This window comes from Meleagris gallopavo, chromosome 2 (assembly GCF_000146605.3).
Source record: "Meleagris gallopavo isolate NT-WF06-2002-E0010 breed Aviagen turkey brand Nicholas breeding stock chromosome 2, Turkey_5.1, whole genome shotgun sequence".
Classification (NCBI taxonomy): Eukaryota; Metazoa; Chordata; class Aves; order Galliformes; family Phasianidae; genus Meleagris; species Meleagris gallopavo.
Window position 1 is genome coordinate 11,578,742 of NC_015012.2, and position 13,883 is coordinate 11,592,624.

Genomic DNA, 13,883 nt, shown 5'->3' on the forward strand with positions numbered 1-13,883 from the left:
GTCATATGCTTAGTTTTCCCCTTGATTTGTATCAATTGCCTTCACTTTGGCAGTGCTGACTTTCTTAACTATGCCTGTAGATTATAGCTACGTGTTCTCAAGTGTGAGAACACCACTTCCCACATAGCAGAGTGGGATCACCATGAACTCTGCTTTATGCTTTCATAGCAGAGAAACAGAGGGAATTGTGTTCCCACCAGATTTACCAATTGGCTAATGAAGAAAGCAGAAACAGAAAGTTGGCAACCAAAAGTTAATCCATTTAGGTTTAAAACTTTCACCCTGATCATTTTTCAACTGGCCTGACATCTTCTGGCACCTGTGTAACAACAGAGTAACTTCTCACCGTTGTTAAATAGCAGTCGGTTGTAGAGAAATTGTCTTTTCAGAGAATCGACTGGACTCTAGGATGAAAGCTGTATAAAAGTGTGTTCAGTGCATGGTTATTTGGAGGTTACTTAACATCTGAGTTTATCTACATGAACAGAAGTGGAAAGAGATGCTTTTGGATGCCATCTTGGGATAGATACATTCAAGAGCTTCCACTTCATTTAATACAATTAAGTCATACAGAAGGTGAAAGGAGGAAAAAAGTAAACACGTACAAGTAACAACTGTAACTTGTTTGACAAACACAACTGTGTTTGCTGTGGTCTGTCGAACAGAAATGAAAGTACTACCTACCTGCATGGAAAAATTACTTTGCTAAGGTACAGTTCTTTTCAAGAGATATTGGCAGGCAAAATGCTGGAGTAAAACTGAATTTTGAGCACCCACAGAAAATGTCACGAAAGCAAATTATATTAAGTGTCTGATTGCTGACACACTTGAGGATGCAAGGCAGACCTGTAGACTCACACTGCTCTGACATGGGTCAACCACAAAAAGTTGACAGATTGTCCCTACTTTTCACACACAGAACTAGCATAAGAGTGATAACTACAGAAAGACATCAATATGTCTTATACTCCTTATAGCAGAGTAATAATTTGCATATATGATTATTTTCACAGTTCTTACTTGGGCTTTAGATAGAGTAACAAGCAATGTTCTGAAGATGAGCACACATCTGCGACATAAAATTTGCTGAATATATTCCCAGAAAATTATGATCACACATTTCTTCTTTCATATGGAACAGCACAGCTCTATGGCAGAATTGAGGCTCATTTCAAAGCAATCTCCACTTTTATCTCATTTATCTATATCTCAAAGCAATACTTTAAAAAACACTAATTTCATACGACACAGATAAAAGCATATTACCTTTGCTATATCCTCTTGAAATGCCACCAAGTTCAAGTACGATATATTGACCAGGTCTGGTCCATAGACAACAGTTATCATTCGATTTTCCAGTCGACTTCCAACATTCCCAGCATCCAACAGTTCACGCAGCTTTGGATCCTGCAAGTAACCATATCACAAAATACTCAAGTTCTTCTGCAAATACTTCAGTTTTGAAAATTTGTCTTACTTCAAATACTTTAAATGACATCATACTACATTATGGTCTATTAATTCTTTATTAAAAATCGTAATGCTATTAACACATAGTATTACAAAATCATTACTGTAAACCTTTCAAAGCTTCTGAGGTCTGTATTAGCACAGTACAGATGAGAAACTGTCCAGTTAATAGCTGCAGCCTCGTATTGTCAGTTATTTTGGCTCTTAAGCAGATGTGAACTATTTTGCTTGCTGAATTTACACCATCTGTTCAAAGGGTACTGGCCTGAGCAGAAGGATTCACTCTGATTTTACTAGATTATAGATAAAGCTCAAGAAAGGAGAACTTAGCTTTTGATAGCAAATTAAAAAGACTGACTGGAATTGACTACCTTAACTATAAAAAATGAATAATATGAGCTTGGTGATGCTCTCCTTCTTCAAGTCCAAAAGGCTATGCATTATTTATATTATGACATCTATCTCACTACATAACATTTACACCAAGGAAAGATATATATTCACTATTTTACAAGCTAAGAATAGCCTGAACTTCAACTTCACTGGTAGCTTAAGCATGTGAGAAACAACTTCAGGTTATTTTGTAGTTTACAGATTTTATCAGATTAGGCTGTAGCATTTCCAAGAAATGCACTCACAAAACATGAAAACTGCCTGGTGCTTGACGACCTCAAGATAAAGTCTATAAAAGCAAAAGTAGATGAAAAACAGCCTTGCATGACTGAATTCAACCCTTTAATAGGGTCACTGTAATTTGAAAGCTCAGGTTTCCTATCAAGCAAGATTTTTCAGTCTGGCATAAATATTTTAAATGGCCAGCAAATTAGATCATCACAGAATTTCACTCAATTTCTTCACTGATCCAGAAACAGATTCTGTGTAGAGATTTCAAAACTTCACAAATCCATAATGCAGGTTGCAATTCATTCTCTCATGAACATTTTCCTACCACTGTCTGCATATACATTAGTCATTTACAGTACTTCTTCATATTCAATAACTTCTGAAAAACAATCAAAACTTCAACTAATACAAATTACATTTTATATTTAGAAAAAAGATATCAAGAGCCATTTCACATGGATCTCACAAGAAACTGTACATCCACGAGACCTCAGCTGAAAAGACAACAGAGTTATGCATACATTCACCAAGTATTTCACAGGGTTTGGGAGAACATTTTGAAGTATGGTATACTTTAACAGGAAAGAAGCTACAAGACTGTCTATCATAGAATGCTGAGCCTCATTAAATACTAGGTATAATGGCAAGTGTTGCAGGAAAACAGAATAATCTGATCTGAGAGTTTAAAGGAGGAATATGTCTATGCTCTGAGACAAAGAAGTTTTCATGAATAAACAAATTAATGATGTGTTTTTACATAACAGAAAGGCAGAAGAGGGATATAAAAGTAGTTGTTGTGTTCCAGTGATGTGGATTTGAAGAAAGAGAAAGAAATTGTGTTAATAAGGATCTAGGAGAAAAGCTAGAGAAATGCCCCTAAGATACTAAGTCAGTGATGGAGTACTATTAGATGGGTTACTTTCTATTTTATTTACAGGCTGGATGTTATAAAGCAGTGTTTAATTTCTTTGGGAGATGAGAGTTCATCTTCTTTTTAATTCCTATTTTTTCTAACCCAAAATGAAACTGATATTTGCTTCTACTAAACTGAAAAGAAAAATCATTCTTTATGATCTCAGATAGGACTGTCTGTTTTTATTCTCTTTCACATACTTGTCATTTCTTCCTTTCTCTGGCTGAAGCTATCACTCACAGTATCACTGCTGGTGATGAACTGCAATCACATCAACAAATAAGAAACAAGGTAACCTTTTCCCGTCATATTTATAGTCAAATATAAGATGGATCTCTGATGGATCATCCTATAGTTTGTCTAAAACACACATTAGTCATGCATCACAGAACAACATGGAACCATATTTGAAATTGGATGATTTATTTTTCAAAGCAAAATCATCCCCCCACCCGAAAAAAAAGATAATTTGGAGCTGGCTCAGTAAGGGCTTTAGAAGTGCACAGCAAGTAGCCAACCAGGCAGTATCAGTATGAAGCTGGTCTTCCAAATTACAAAACTTTTCTCCAGGTTTTAAAGGCAAGAGATAAGACAGATCATTCTCTTTGGGTTGGCTTGTTAGGATGGATATTTTTCTATTCTGTTTATGACTTCTCTAACAAAATTTGAAACACACAATCCCTTCTAGCAACACATTATCTGGCTGCCATGTAGCACCTATTAATAAAGGGCATCCACTGTGTATCTTGAGGCACTTCAGCATAATCTGCAATGTGCTCCCCTGCACAGACTTAAAATAGATTATTACCAATCTATAGCTATGGGTTCAGTGAAAGGAGATAATCTTGACACTAACAGAATTCAGGTCCTTTCTCACCACTGCCATGGGTGTATTTGCCACGACAAAGGAGCTCTGCTCCTTTATTACCACACATAGCTCACATAGCTGCAAATGCTGCTGAGCAGATCAGCAAAATATCCTTTGCCAACATCTTGAAGACTATTAAAGCTCTACAAACCAAAGATTGTTTAAAATGTCAGCAGGTTTTCCTGTGGAGATGAAGATCCTGTGCTGATAGGAAAGCATATGGGGGGGGGGGGAAACAAACCACCAAACAAAAAAACAACCCAAGTAGTATGACCAAATTCAGCTTCTTTTATGTAAATTGGATTATTCTGATAATTCCATTTTGAGGAATGAGACTGAAAGTCTGCTGCTGTTTGCAGCTGCATTTAATATACTGGCTCATGAGCAGGCGGACTGGCTTTGAGAGTAAGCTCTTTGCTAGACTGGGGCCTCATTATGAACATATCAATCTGTTTGGGAGACATTCAGAAGAGTGATTTCTATTAAATAATGACTGTAGTCATTTTTTAAACATCTAAGTTACAGAAGCTCTGTCATTTTAGGGAACATGTCCATACGATGCTCAATAAGCAGCAGGCTATTGATGAACCCCATTTAAGTCACATCACTTCCTTTTGCAACACAATGATTTGACGATTTCTGACAAAGAAACATCTTACACCTCTTTTAATGAAGAGGTTTGGGTGTTAGCTTGCATCTTCTCTCCCACTGAGATCTAGCAGGAACTCCAGCTCAAGGAGCAGAGCTGCCTGAAGACTGGCTCTGAAGCCACACCAGGAAAGCCAGTGTTTATGCCATGACCTCTCTGCAGTTAAAGGGTTGACAGATTCCCAGGGGAAGATGGGAAGTGTAAGCAGGCGAGTACAGAGGAGGTGACAACGATGGCACAAACAGTATTAGAATCCACTAAAGATCAGATGGCCTACCTCAAAATGACGCAAGAATGGGTAGAGGACTCTCAGCTCCTTAGGGGAAAAAAAAAAAACAAAACCCTCTCTACTTGTTTCTGCAGTCTTCACAAAACTATCTAGGGAAAATATACCATAAATCAATCCAAAACAAAAATAGAAAGTAGAAGACAAAGAAAGCAGGAACATGAAAAAAGGAATTATAGACTTTCTACCACATTCACGAGCAACCACTGAATAAAGATGATTTGTTAAAAATCAGGATCTTGTGTACAGACAGATAAAAACAGTTTTCAATCAGTCTTCCAAACTTTCTCCCGCTGCATTTTCTTCCACTGGAAATCATAAAAATAATGTAAACCTAAGGAGTTCAATGACAACGACACTTTAACTGCAATCTCTGCAAAGACTGTGTTCAGCTGTGGCTGGAGTTATGAGAACGTAGCTCAGTGCTGAAATTCCAATTACTGCACGCTCTCCTCTGCACATACAGCAAGTGCTGCACATCTTTTAATACGATCGCCATCTCTTTCAACTTGTTTCTGAAAGCTTGCTACACACCATCTGTCTGACAGGATGTGCTCCTTTTTTAAAAACACACTGCCATACATACATGCAAAACGATGCCGTGAGATTTTACAGATTAGCCCTTATAACCAATTAACGACACATTTCACAACATTTCATTTGATGCAGAGAATCACGACACAAGCAGCAGCCTGGGAGCTCTACTGCTGCTGCGGGTCACCTCATGCTGCATGAAGTATTTGGATATCAAATAAATAAGGAGGCACAATCACTTCTCACGGAAAGTGACTGTGACCCAGCTTCCTCCCAACAACCTGTGTCTGCTATCCAACTCTCCCTTAGCCTCTCCAAGCCAAAAGCATTCAGGATTCACTTTGTGCAGCTCTCAAGCACTGACTTGAACCCATCCAAGCACTCACCTTGGATGCAGTGCAACCTCTCGTGTTCCTAATGCTTCACTGAGCAATGGCAGTGTTCCTGGGAGCAGCTGCCTGTCTTCAGGAGGACGTTAAGCATGAGCAGACCCTAAAGACTTCCCTCAGGGCCTAGCAGTTATGGATGACATGATGGCCAACTGGAAGAGTATCAGAAGACTCAGCCAGAACTTTTAGGTTCCTGAAAGTGATGCAACTCAACTGCTGCAAGATAATCTTTTTTGGTGTTTGAAGACATTGATTTAAAATGCAAATAATCTAAATGAATGATTATAGAAAATACCACATCCTGAGTTGTACAGCAGTAACAATAGTGTATACAGTCCTATTTCTCACTTTCAAATGCTGTCCTGATACTACATTTTGTGTGGCAGGCATAGACCAGGACTCCTTTGTCTAGACTGCATATAGATGAAATTACACAAGCGTGCATTGTGTACAACAGTCCTGTGCATGTAACATGTCATATCTTCCCTACTCCTAAACAGCTGCCAATCAAAACAATTTTCTTCTCCATCTCATGCAGTAAAACATTACCTTTAAGATGTCAGCTAAATACGGGAGTCCTACTGAAGCAATAAGTACACAGGGGATCCCAAACCCTCCAAAAAACAGACGGCTAAAAAAAAACACCCACCAAACCCTATGTAGAAACTTTGTGTAAATCAGCTATTTCCAACATTTCTGTCATTCTGACTTATGATTTCCAAACGTTCTCTGTTTCTGGCACTAAAAATCTGGGAACATTCTTAGTTCAAAACACTGCATTTAATGAAGAGAAAATTTCAGTTACACAGAAGTAGCTAGAATTGCACATTTAGCTGTACATTTTAAATGTTTTACATGTTTTTTATTTCTATATTCCTTAGACTCTAAAGCTTTTAACAATCCCACATTGTTTTATTTGTCTCCTGATGACCTCAACACTTTAAAAGATTGAAATAAAACGTATAAAAGTAGAGTTCAGTTCCAATGTGTGGAATAAGATTTTCAAGTATTCATAACTGTTTCGGTTGGGTTTTTTGTTTTGTTTTTTTTGTTTTTTTAATTTTTAATTTTTCTAGTGCTTTATGTATCTCAGGAAAGAGGAAGAGGAGAGAAAAAAAAGAAGCTTAATTCAACAGCTTCATATGCAAAGAGTTTTCCATGAATCATTCAATCATTATGCTTAAATTAAACAAAGAACCTTGTTAAAACAAGACTTTACATTGTAACTCTGGCCAAGAAAAAACTCCCACAGATTTTCTTGAAATAGAACAAAGTACTTATCTTCAAGAATGCCTTATCAGAAAGTGTTCATCAACAAAAATAGTATATATATATATACATATATACAGCATGTACATTTTGAATATTTGACCCAGATTTCCAAATGCTAGATCTTAACACTTGAAGCACAAGCAGAGGCACAGTGAGTAAGAAATACTGAGCTTCTCCAGACCACTTATACTATGGACAATTCAGGACTTCAGCAGATTTACCAAGCACTGACTTGCTGGCCCACGAAGCACCTTCCCAGGCAGGAATTTCCCAGCTACCTCAGCCAGGAATGAAATACCCACCTGACAGCCTCCTCTCTCCCTACAGAGCACATGAGAGGCAGGTGGGAGTGGGTTACAGGAGACAATTTAGGGCCCCACACACAAACCCCATCCACACAAAGAGACCAAACGCCTTTGTTGCCTCTTAGGAAGCGGAGAGCTGCAGCAGTGTGACCCTCAGAAACCAAATGCTCTTGCTAACTGAATTAAATTTACCACTACCAACCCCCATTCAGATTTCAGAGCTAGTTCAGATACTGTTCCTGTCACACATCCCTTAGCAACACTATGGGTCTGAAAACTTCCAAGCAAGTGGATTGACAGACTCATCTTTCAAGGTAATACATTTCTTCTCTCTCCTTCCTTTGTTGAGACCAAAGTAAAAACTATCAATAGTTTATCTTTCATCAACTGACTAGACAGAACGTCTATATGTGGGAATCACACCTACAGAATTCCATGAAAGGATTTTGTCTGTCTTTCTTAATGACAATCATGTGAAATGAATATACTCCAATTAGTACATCAAAGATGCTCAAAACAGTGTTCTCCAAACTGCTTTCTGTACTATTACACAGAATTCACAGGACGTTTGATATATAAATATATTCATTTATGTGATTGACTCACTTTTATCAAATTCATGATCATTAATCCTGAAATGTTTAGTCCAGTAAAAATAAAATGTCTGCTATGTTTTTTCTGTTAACAAATATGTTTTCATACATCTTGCAAAAGTGTACCAGATCAATAAACAACCAAAATATCTGCAAACACTTCTTCTTTGAAACTGTTTCTCATTTCCAGGGCTCAAAAATGCGTTCCAGTTTGGCACAATATCTCCAAAGCTAGTTATGCACAGAAGTAAAGTCAATGTCTTGTTTTAAAATTGAAACCTTCATTTGGGACTATTATTGTTGTGTAAATTGTCTCAGTGTGTATGAAGCCAAAAGATGCTCCTTAAAAAAAGAATCTAAGCAAATCAAACTGGACTCAAGTTGACCATCTGCCCAGCTAATGACGTGGAATATTTCTAGAGTCTTGTCCAGCTCCTCCGATGCTCTCATGACAGGACCATGGACGATACCAACACTCATCCTGCAGACGTGCATGGTTCTGCTTTCTAATGTCCATTTTTTTCTCAGAGTTTTACTTTTGCCACCTTTAAACTGAGCACGATTTAAAGACCCTGCATTCTAATCAAACTCAAGGATTAATACAAGCTTCCTAACCTACCATGCGGTATTTTTCAGTCCTTTTTGATATAGTTGTGATTAACATGAAAATACTTTATGTCTCAGTGTATGTTAATTTAAATGACAACTTAGAAAAGGCAAAATATCTAGAAGAAATCTACTACCATGAACAATATTCATTTAGGTGCTTTCTAGCTCTTTGAAGTTTTAATCCCTTTCGATTAGCTGCAAGTGGTTTGTTATTTTAAAAACAACCTTTAGCACACACTCTTCCTTTCACTTTTTCCATTCTCAGAGTACTCTGAGATTTTCTCCAACATGATTTTAAAGAAAGAGATGAAGAGAAAGCTGAGAAAAGAAACATCTCTAATTTTCATGTTTCTTCTGTTAATTCATTTTCCTGAGTCTATATTTATATATATATGTAATTAATAATATATAAAAAATATATAGGACTATTGGAACTATAAAGTCTTAGAATCAAATGATTTGTACAGTGGCTCACATACCACATACAAGCAGGAACAGCTGGAAGAACAGCTGAATTTTCACATATCTATAAGTCTCCTAAGGTATCGTTCTTCCAGTTCTGAAACACTGCGGTTGAATGAGAGGAACTGCATGATTGCCTACTATGCTTTTATGAGTGCTCTATAATGGCTAGAGCTTTCATTTTAATGTATTTTTTCAGCTGGTGGAAGTATGCATATCCAGACGGTCTGTAGTGCTGAATACATCAACTATCTGGCAGGTATAAAAATAACAGAGGAAACACAGAAAGCTATAATTGAAAGTATCTGACTAACAAGCTGCTTATTATTGCACCATTTCAGTTACACAGATATAAAAGAATGAGACATCCTGCTTCGTCACATCAGCATTATTTCTTACCTGTTTGTAGGACGTATTTTTCTGTTGCCACTGGGAGAACTCCAGGTTATAATAATTGCTATAAGTTTTTTTTATTATTATTATTACAAAGTCATATGGGATGCATATCAGTAAAGGTTTCAATTTACCTGATTTTAATTGCTGTGAACAACCACTATTCCCATTACGTTCAAATATTTAATTCCAGGAAACTCATTAGTAGTATAGCAAACAAATTCAATGATGCAGCATCAGATTCTGCCCTAGTGACATCACAGGGAATAGCATCGAGACTTGCAGGAATAAAAGTACAAGCTGCTCGTGCTTGAGCTCCAAACGTACTTTTTGGACAGTACCAGCTGCTCAGCCCTTGCAAAATAGACAGTGATTCTGCTCACACTGGCACACCCATTTCATTACTGTCTGCCAAAGGCAGGTTCTAATGCACTGGCAGTTGTCAGAAAACCTTAACTTCACTTTATTACGTATCAGTAAAATAATTCAGAAGCAAAGATACATTTACGGACTCTTGAAATCTGGTGCACAATTAGCCAGCATGGATGAGCCTATTTCCTGCAGATCTCCTAAGGTAGGATGGCCCCAGCTCACCGTCACCATCCAGCTCTGCAGGCATCCAAACCAGTTGCCACAAAGGCAAGGGAGCATTTCATCAGAGATGTCTGGACTCTGAAATCCTGATTCCTATCACAGTATCAGCTGAAAAGCCTACATGGCTAAGTAATTCATCCAGGTGAGGTCACTGCTTAAGATGAAGTATATGTAGTAATCTACAACTGAAACAGAAATGATTTAAGATTGTTTTTTAATAGTTGGTCAGCTTCATTTTACTACTGAGAGGATGATTTTCCTACATAGATTTTAACTTCTTATATAAATATGTAACAGAAAAAGAGCAGAAACAGATTTTTATTTTAGAACACAATATAACTTCTATGAAAAAAAAGTGCAATTTACTAGGAGCATGAGTAAAGAACTACAAATGTGTTTTCTGGCTGTGTCTTTCAAGGAGAGACAAAGGAAACAAGGGAAAGATGCAGAATTTGGATTTGGGAGATTGCATGATAAATTAATTTTACTACCTGTGAAAGTATAGGAAATGTTTTCAGTCATTGCTGATTAGAAAACATACCAAAAGAACAGTCTTTGATGAGCTGCTGCAGAGAGAAGGAATTCTGCAGGAAAGTCATGAGCATTATTTTAAGCAGTTTGTTTTGCATTCTATGTTATTGAGAATTTATCAACAAAAAGAATATTAAAAACTGTGGATGGATCGATTTGATATCAGACTAAGAAGCACGTAACACATCAACATGGAGAAAAGACCTAGTGGAAATCCCAAACACTACATACTTGTGAGCAGCTAAACAATATCAGAGTATCGAGATGAGCATAATGGAAAATGATCCCCAAAGAAAACTGACTGCATCATCTCAATAAGAAAAATCCAGCTGCAGACTCTTTGGCACAGAAAACAACTTCTGTGTATATGTTATAGAACTGAACCAAAATTTGCCCATACACATATGGAGCATTGTGAAAAACCAACTACTTGAAGCAGTGTCATCTATCCTGTCCAGCTTGGTTCTTCAAGCTTCTCCTTTCCTATTAGTTTTTCTTGTGCTTCAGAGGAAAACCAACAAGGTCAGTAGTTGACATTCTTAACAAAAGCAGACAAAACTCAGCGAACAGCTCTTCAATTAAAAATACAGCTGCATCCTTGATATTAATTGGTTACTCTTTCCCAAGGTGGAAAAAATTAAACATCATTTTATGAACATGTAAAGAGCCAAAGGATGTTTAGAACCTCAAAAACAACCACAAAAACTTTGATAATCCCTGAATACAAATGCCAGATGATGCAGAGAAATAAAGAGAAAACCGGAATTCTGCATTAACTTACATCCTTAACAACTCTCCTCACATCAAAGATATTGACCTGGACCTACAGTGGCTGAGAAAGAGTGAAAAAATGGCAAAGGAAATTTAACTTTTTTTTTTTAAACATGCCTTGTTCAAATCATGCCAGTTTGCAAAGAATTCAATTTCTTACACCAAGAAAGGGAATCTTTTCTCCCTAATATCACTTGCTAAATGATAGAAAGACTCTTAGTTATCCAAGAATTTAATGAACTGCATCCAACAACTTAAGGCTGTTTCATTTAGATAAGAGGCTTTCCAACCTAAAGGATAAAACAGCCTTCAAAGCAGTGGAAAATAAAATATATCCCTATGTGTATAAACTATCCAAGCAGTTAGTTAATTCAATAAATCAGCTTTTAGCTGCAGAAAGTGGAGCGAATGGACCTGACAGCCAGGCTAGAGCCAAAGAGTACACAAAGGGCTGAGAAGAGCTGAGCAAAGTCCGGGGCAGTTTTGTAGTCCCTGTTTTGTCAAATTTCCTGAGGATCCGCAGCAGAGCATTTGAGTGAGCAAAATCATGCACTGCAGGGTCTGACAAAAATATTTCTGAGAGGTCATAAAGGCTAATACTTTTTGAAAAGCGAATTAAAACTATTCCATGCACATAGAATTACAGCACTTATGGTACACTTCATCCACTTGGCTCCTTTCCCACACATAAATAGTTACAATGTACAAAAGTGGAAGAATACTCTGCAAGTATGGGAATATCCTCCATGTCACTTCCCCAAAACGTTATCTGGCAGTATGTGTTTTCACATACAGTTTCTATAAAGAAACTTTATACAACTTATTGGTGTACCAACTTCAGTGCAGAATTTAAAAACTTCTAAACAACATTTCAGTTGTGATGGTTTTCGTCAATTTAAGCTTTTTTAAAAGTGACCTGGCCCCTATCCAGTTTGTAGTTTGTAATTTCTTCATTTAGGCTTATCAGATAAATCAAACAGTGCAATGCACTTCCCACAGAAAGCATTAGTGAGAGACACACAGTGCTTTTGAAGCAAGGAACCAATGAGCTTTAATATTAGATCGTGATGAAGGCTGTTTTGTAAACAGTTCATCACGGTATTTAAATACACTAAATAACTTAAGATAAGCCTTTGCTCTCAAAGACCTGTGTGCTTCTGAAGCACTGTTTTGACTTTCCAGCTAAGGTAAGGAACAGCTGTATTTGCAGTGCAAAGCCAATTTCAACAACGATCAGCTGCCAGCAAGGAGCAGCAGACAGGAAGATTGTCCGAGAAAGCAGCAATTGTAAGAAGATTTACAAGAGCCAGGCCGTAGTTTAAAGCTGAAAGGATTTAACGAGTTTGGATCAGACCATCAGTGACTGAGATGCACAGTTTAACTCCTGATGCTGCTACAAGCGGTTATCCAGAAATGCACACCAATTCCTCTGTGCTGCAAAGACAGAGTGATCCTAACCCCCAGTAGGAACTGTAATTTAACTTCATAAGGTGGATCTGATGTTTCACAGTGTAATGTAAGAATATGTTGCAATTCTAGAGTTCCTTTCTTTTCTCCTTTACCAGGAAATAAGGAAATAAACACAAACAACAGACATCTTTTCTGAGAGGTCATAAAGCACTGATTTTCAGTGTTTTAATTTCCTCATTTTCCTCCTACCTCAGTAAAGTCAAATATACTGAATTTACCAACTGCTCTTGCCTCACTTAGAGTCTCGATTTTTTCCCCCTAAATATTTTCTGGAAGGAGAAATAAAATGTGTCATATTTACAGAGTTAAATAGACTCTGAAGTGATGAAGCATACAAGCTCAAGAGCTAAGACTTTCCCCTTCTTACGTGACTATGTACACAAGGATGCTGCTTTGAAAAGCCAGAAGAGTTGTTTTTTCTTGAGTCAGCATGCTGTAATGATGCTTGTGGCAGCTGCCCTTTGCAGCGGCAGGCAGTAAATTTTCAGGAATTTGGAAATGCCCTTTTTTTCATCAAGAAAGTGATTTTGTTTTTAATCCAGTTTCATTACTAAGTTTCTGGAGGATGGGAACAATAGGTTTTGAAAGAAGCAATATGGGGATGCTTCCTATTTGAGCAGGAAAAAAAGTGAAGCCTTCCCTTGGGAAAATACTGTGAATGGTAAAACAAATTATGAATGGAGGTATTACAAAGGAAAGTTCTGGGCAGAATTCCCAACATAAATGTATTTTTGCTTATCATGTTTCTAACCTATTTCTTAAACCAGGCTACTGAATAGGTATAAATATCCTGAACAGTATGAAACTCACACAAATGACAAGATCTTCTAAATCACACTTGTTGTAATCTACCCCAATACCTGACCTACTGAGTACTGGAGAAAATTTAAATTACAGAACACCAGGACAATCAACACACACAAACTTACTCCTGTCCTCAAACCAGCTGATTATAACCTACTATTCTGATGGAATCTTTAGCGAACACATTTTTAGGTCACATTCAGTTTCTTGACATTTTTCATCAGTAGGCACCCTTATAGGAAGGTTACAGTTTAATCTGACAAAGTTTTTATAATGCAGCCCTAAATAAAAGGGAATTTCCATGTTCTTCATTTATCTTTATTAAACATCAGACTCTGGAAACCTC

General features: G+C 37.2%; 1 protein-coding gene across 1 annotated transcript in view; it reads right to left on the reverse strand.

The window, feature by feature from the left end:
• LOC100548128 (1-phosphatidylinositol 4,5-bisphosphate phosphodiesterase beta-1-like) overlaps positions 1-13,883 on the reverse strand; it is a 383,894-nt gene that overhangs the window by 71,532 nt on the left and 298,479 nt on the right. The window contains 1 exon segment of the mRNA XM_031552677.1: positions 1,267-1,407. Coding sequence (XP_031408537.1) covers positions 1,267-1,407 — 141 coding nt within the window.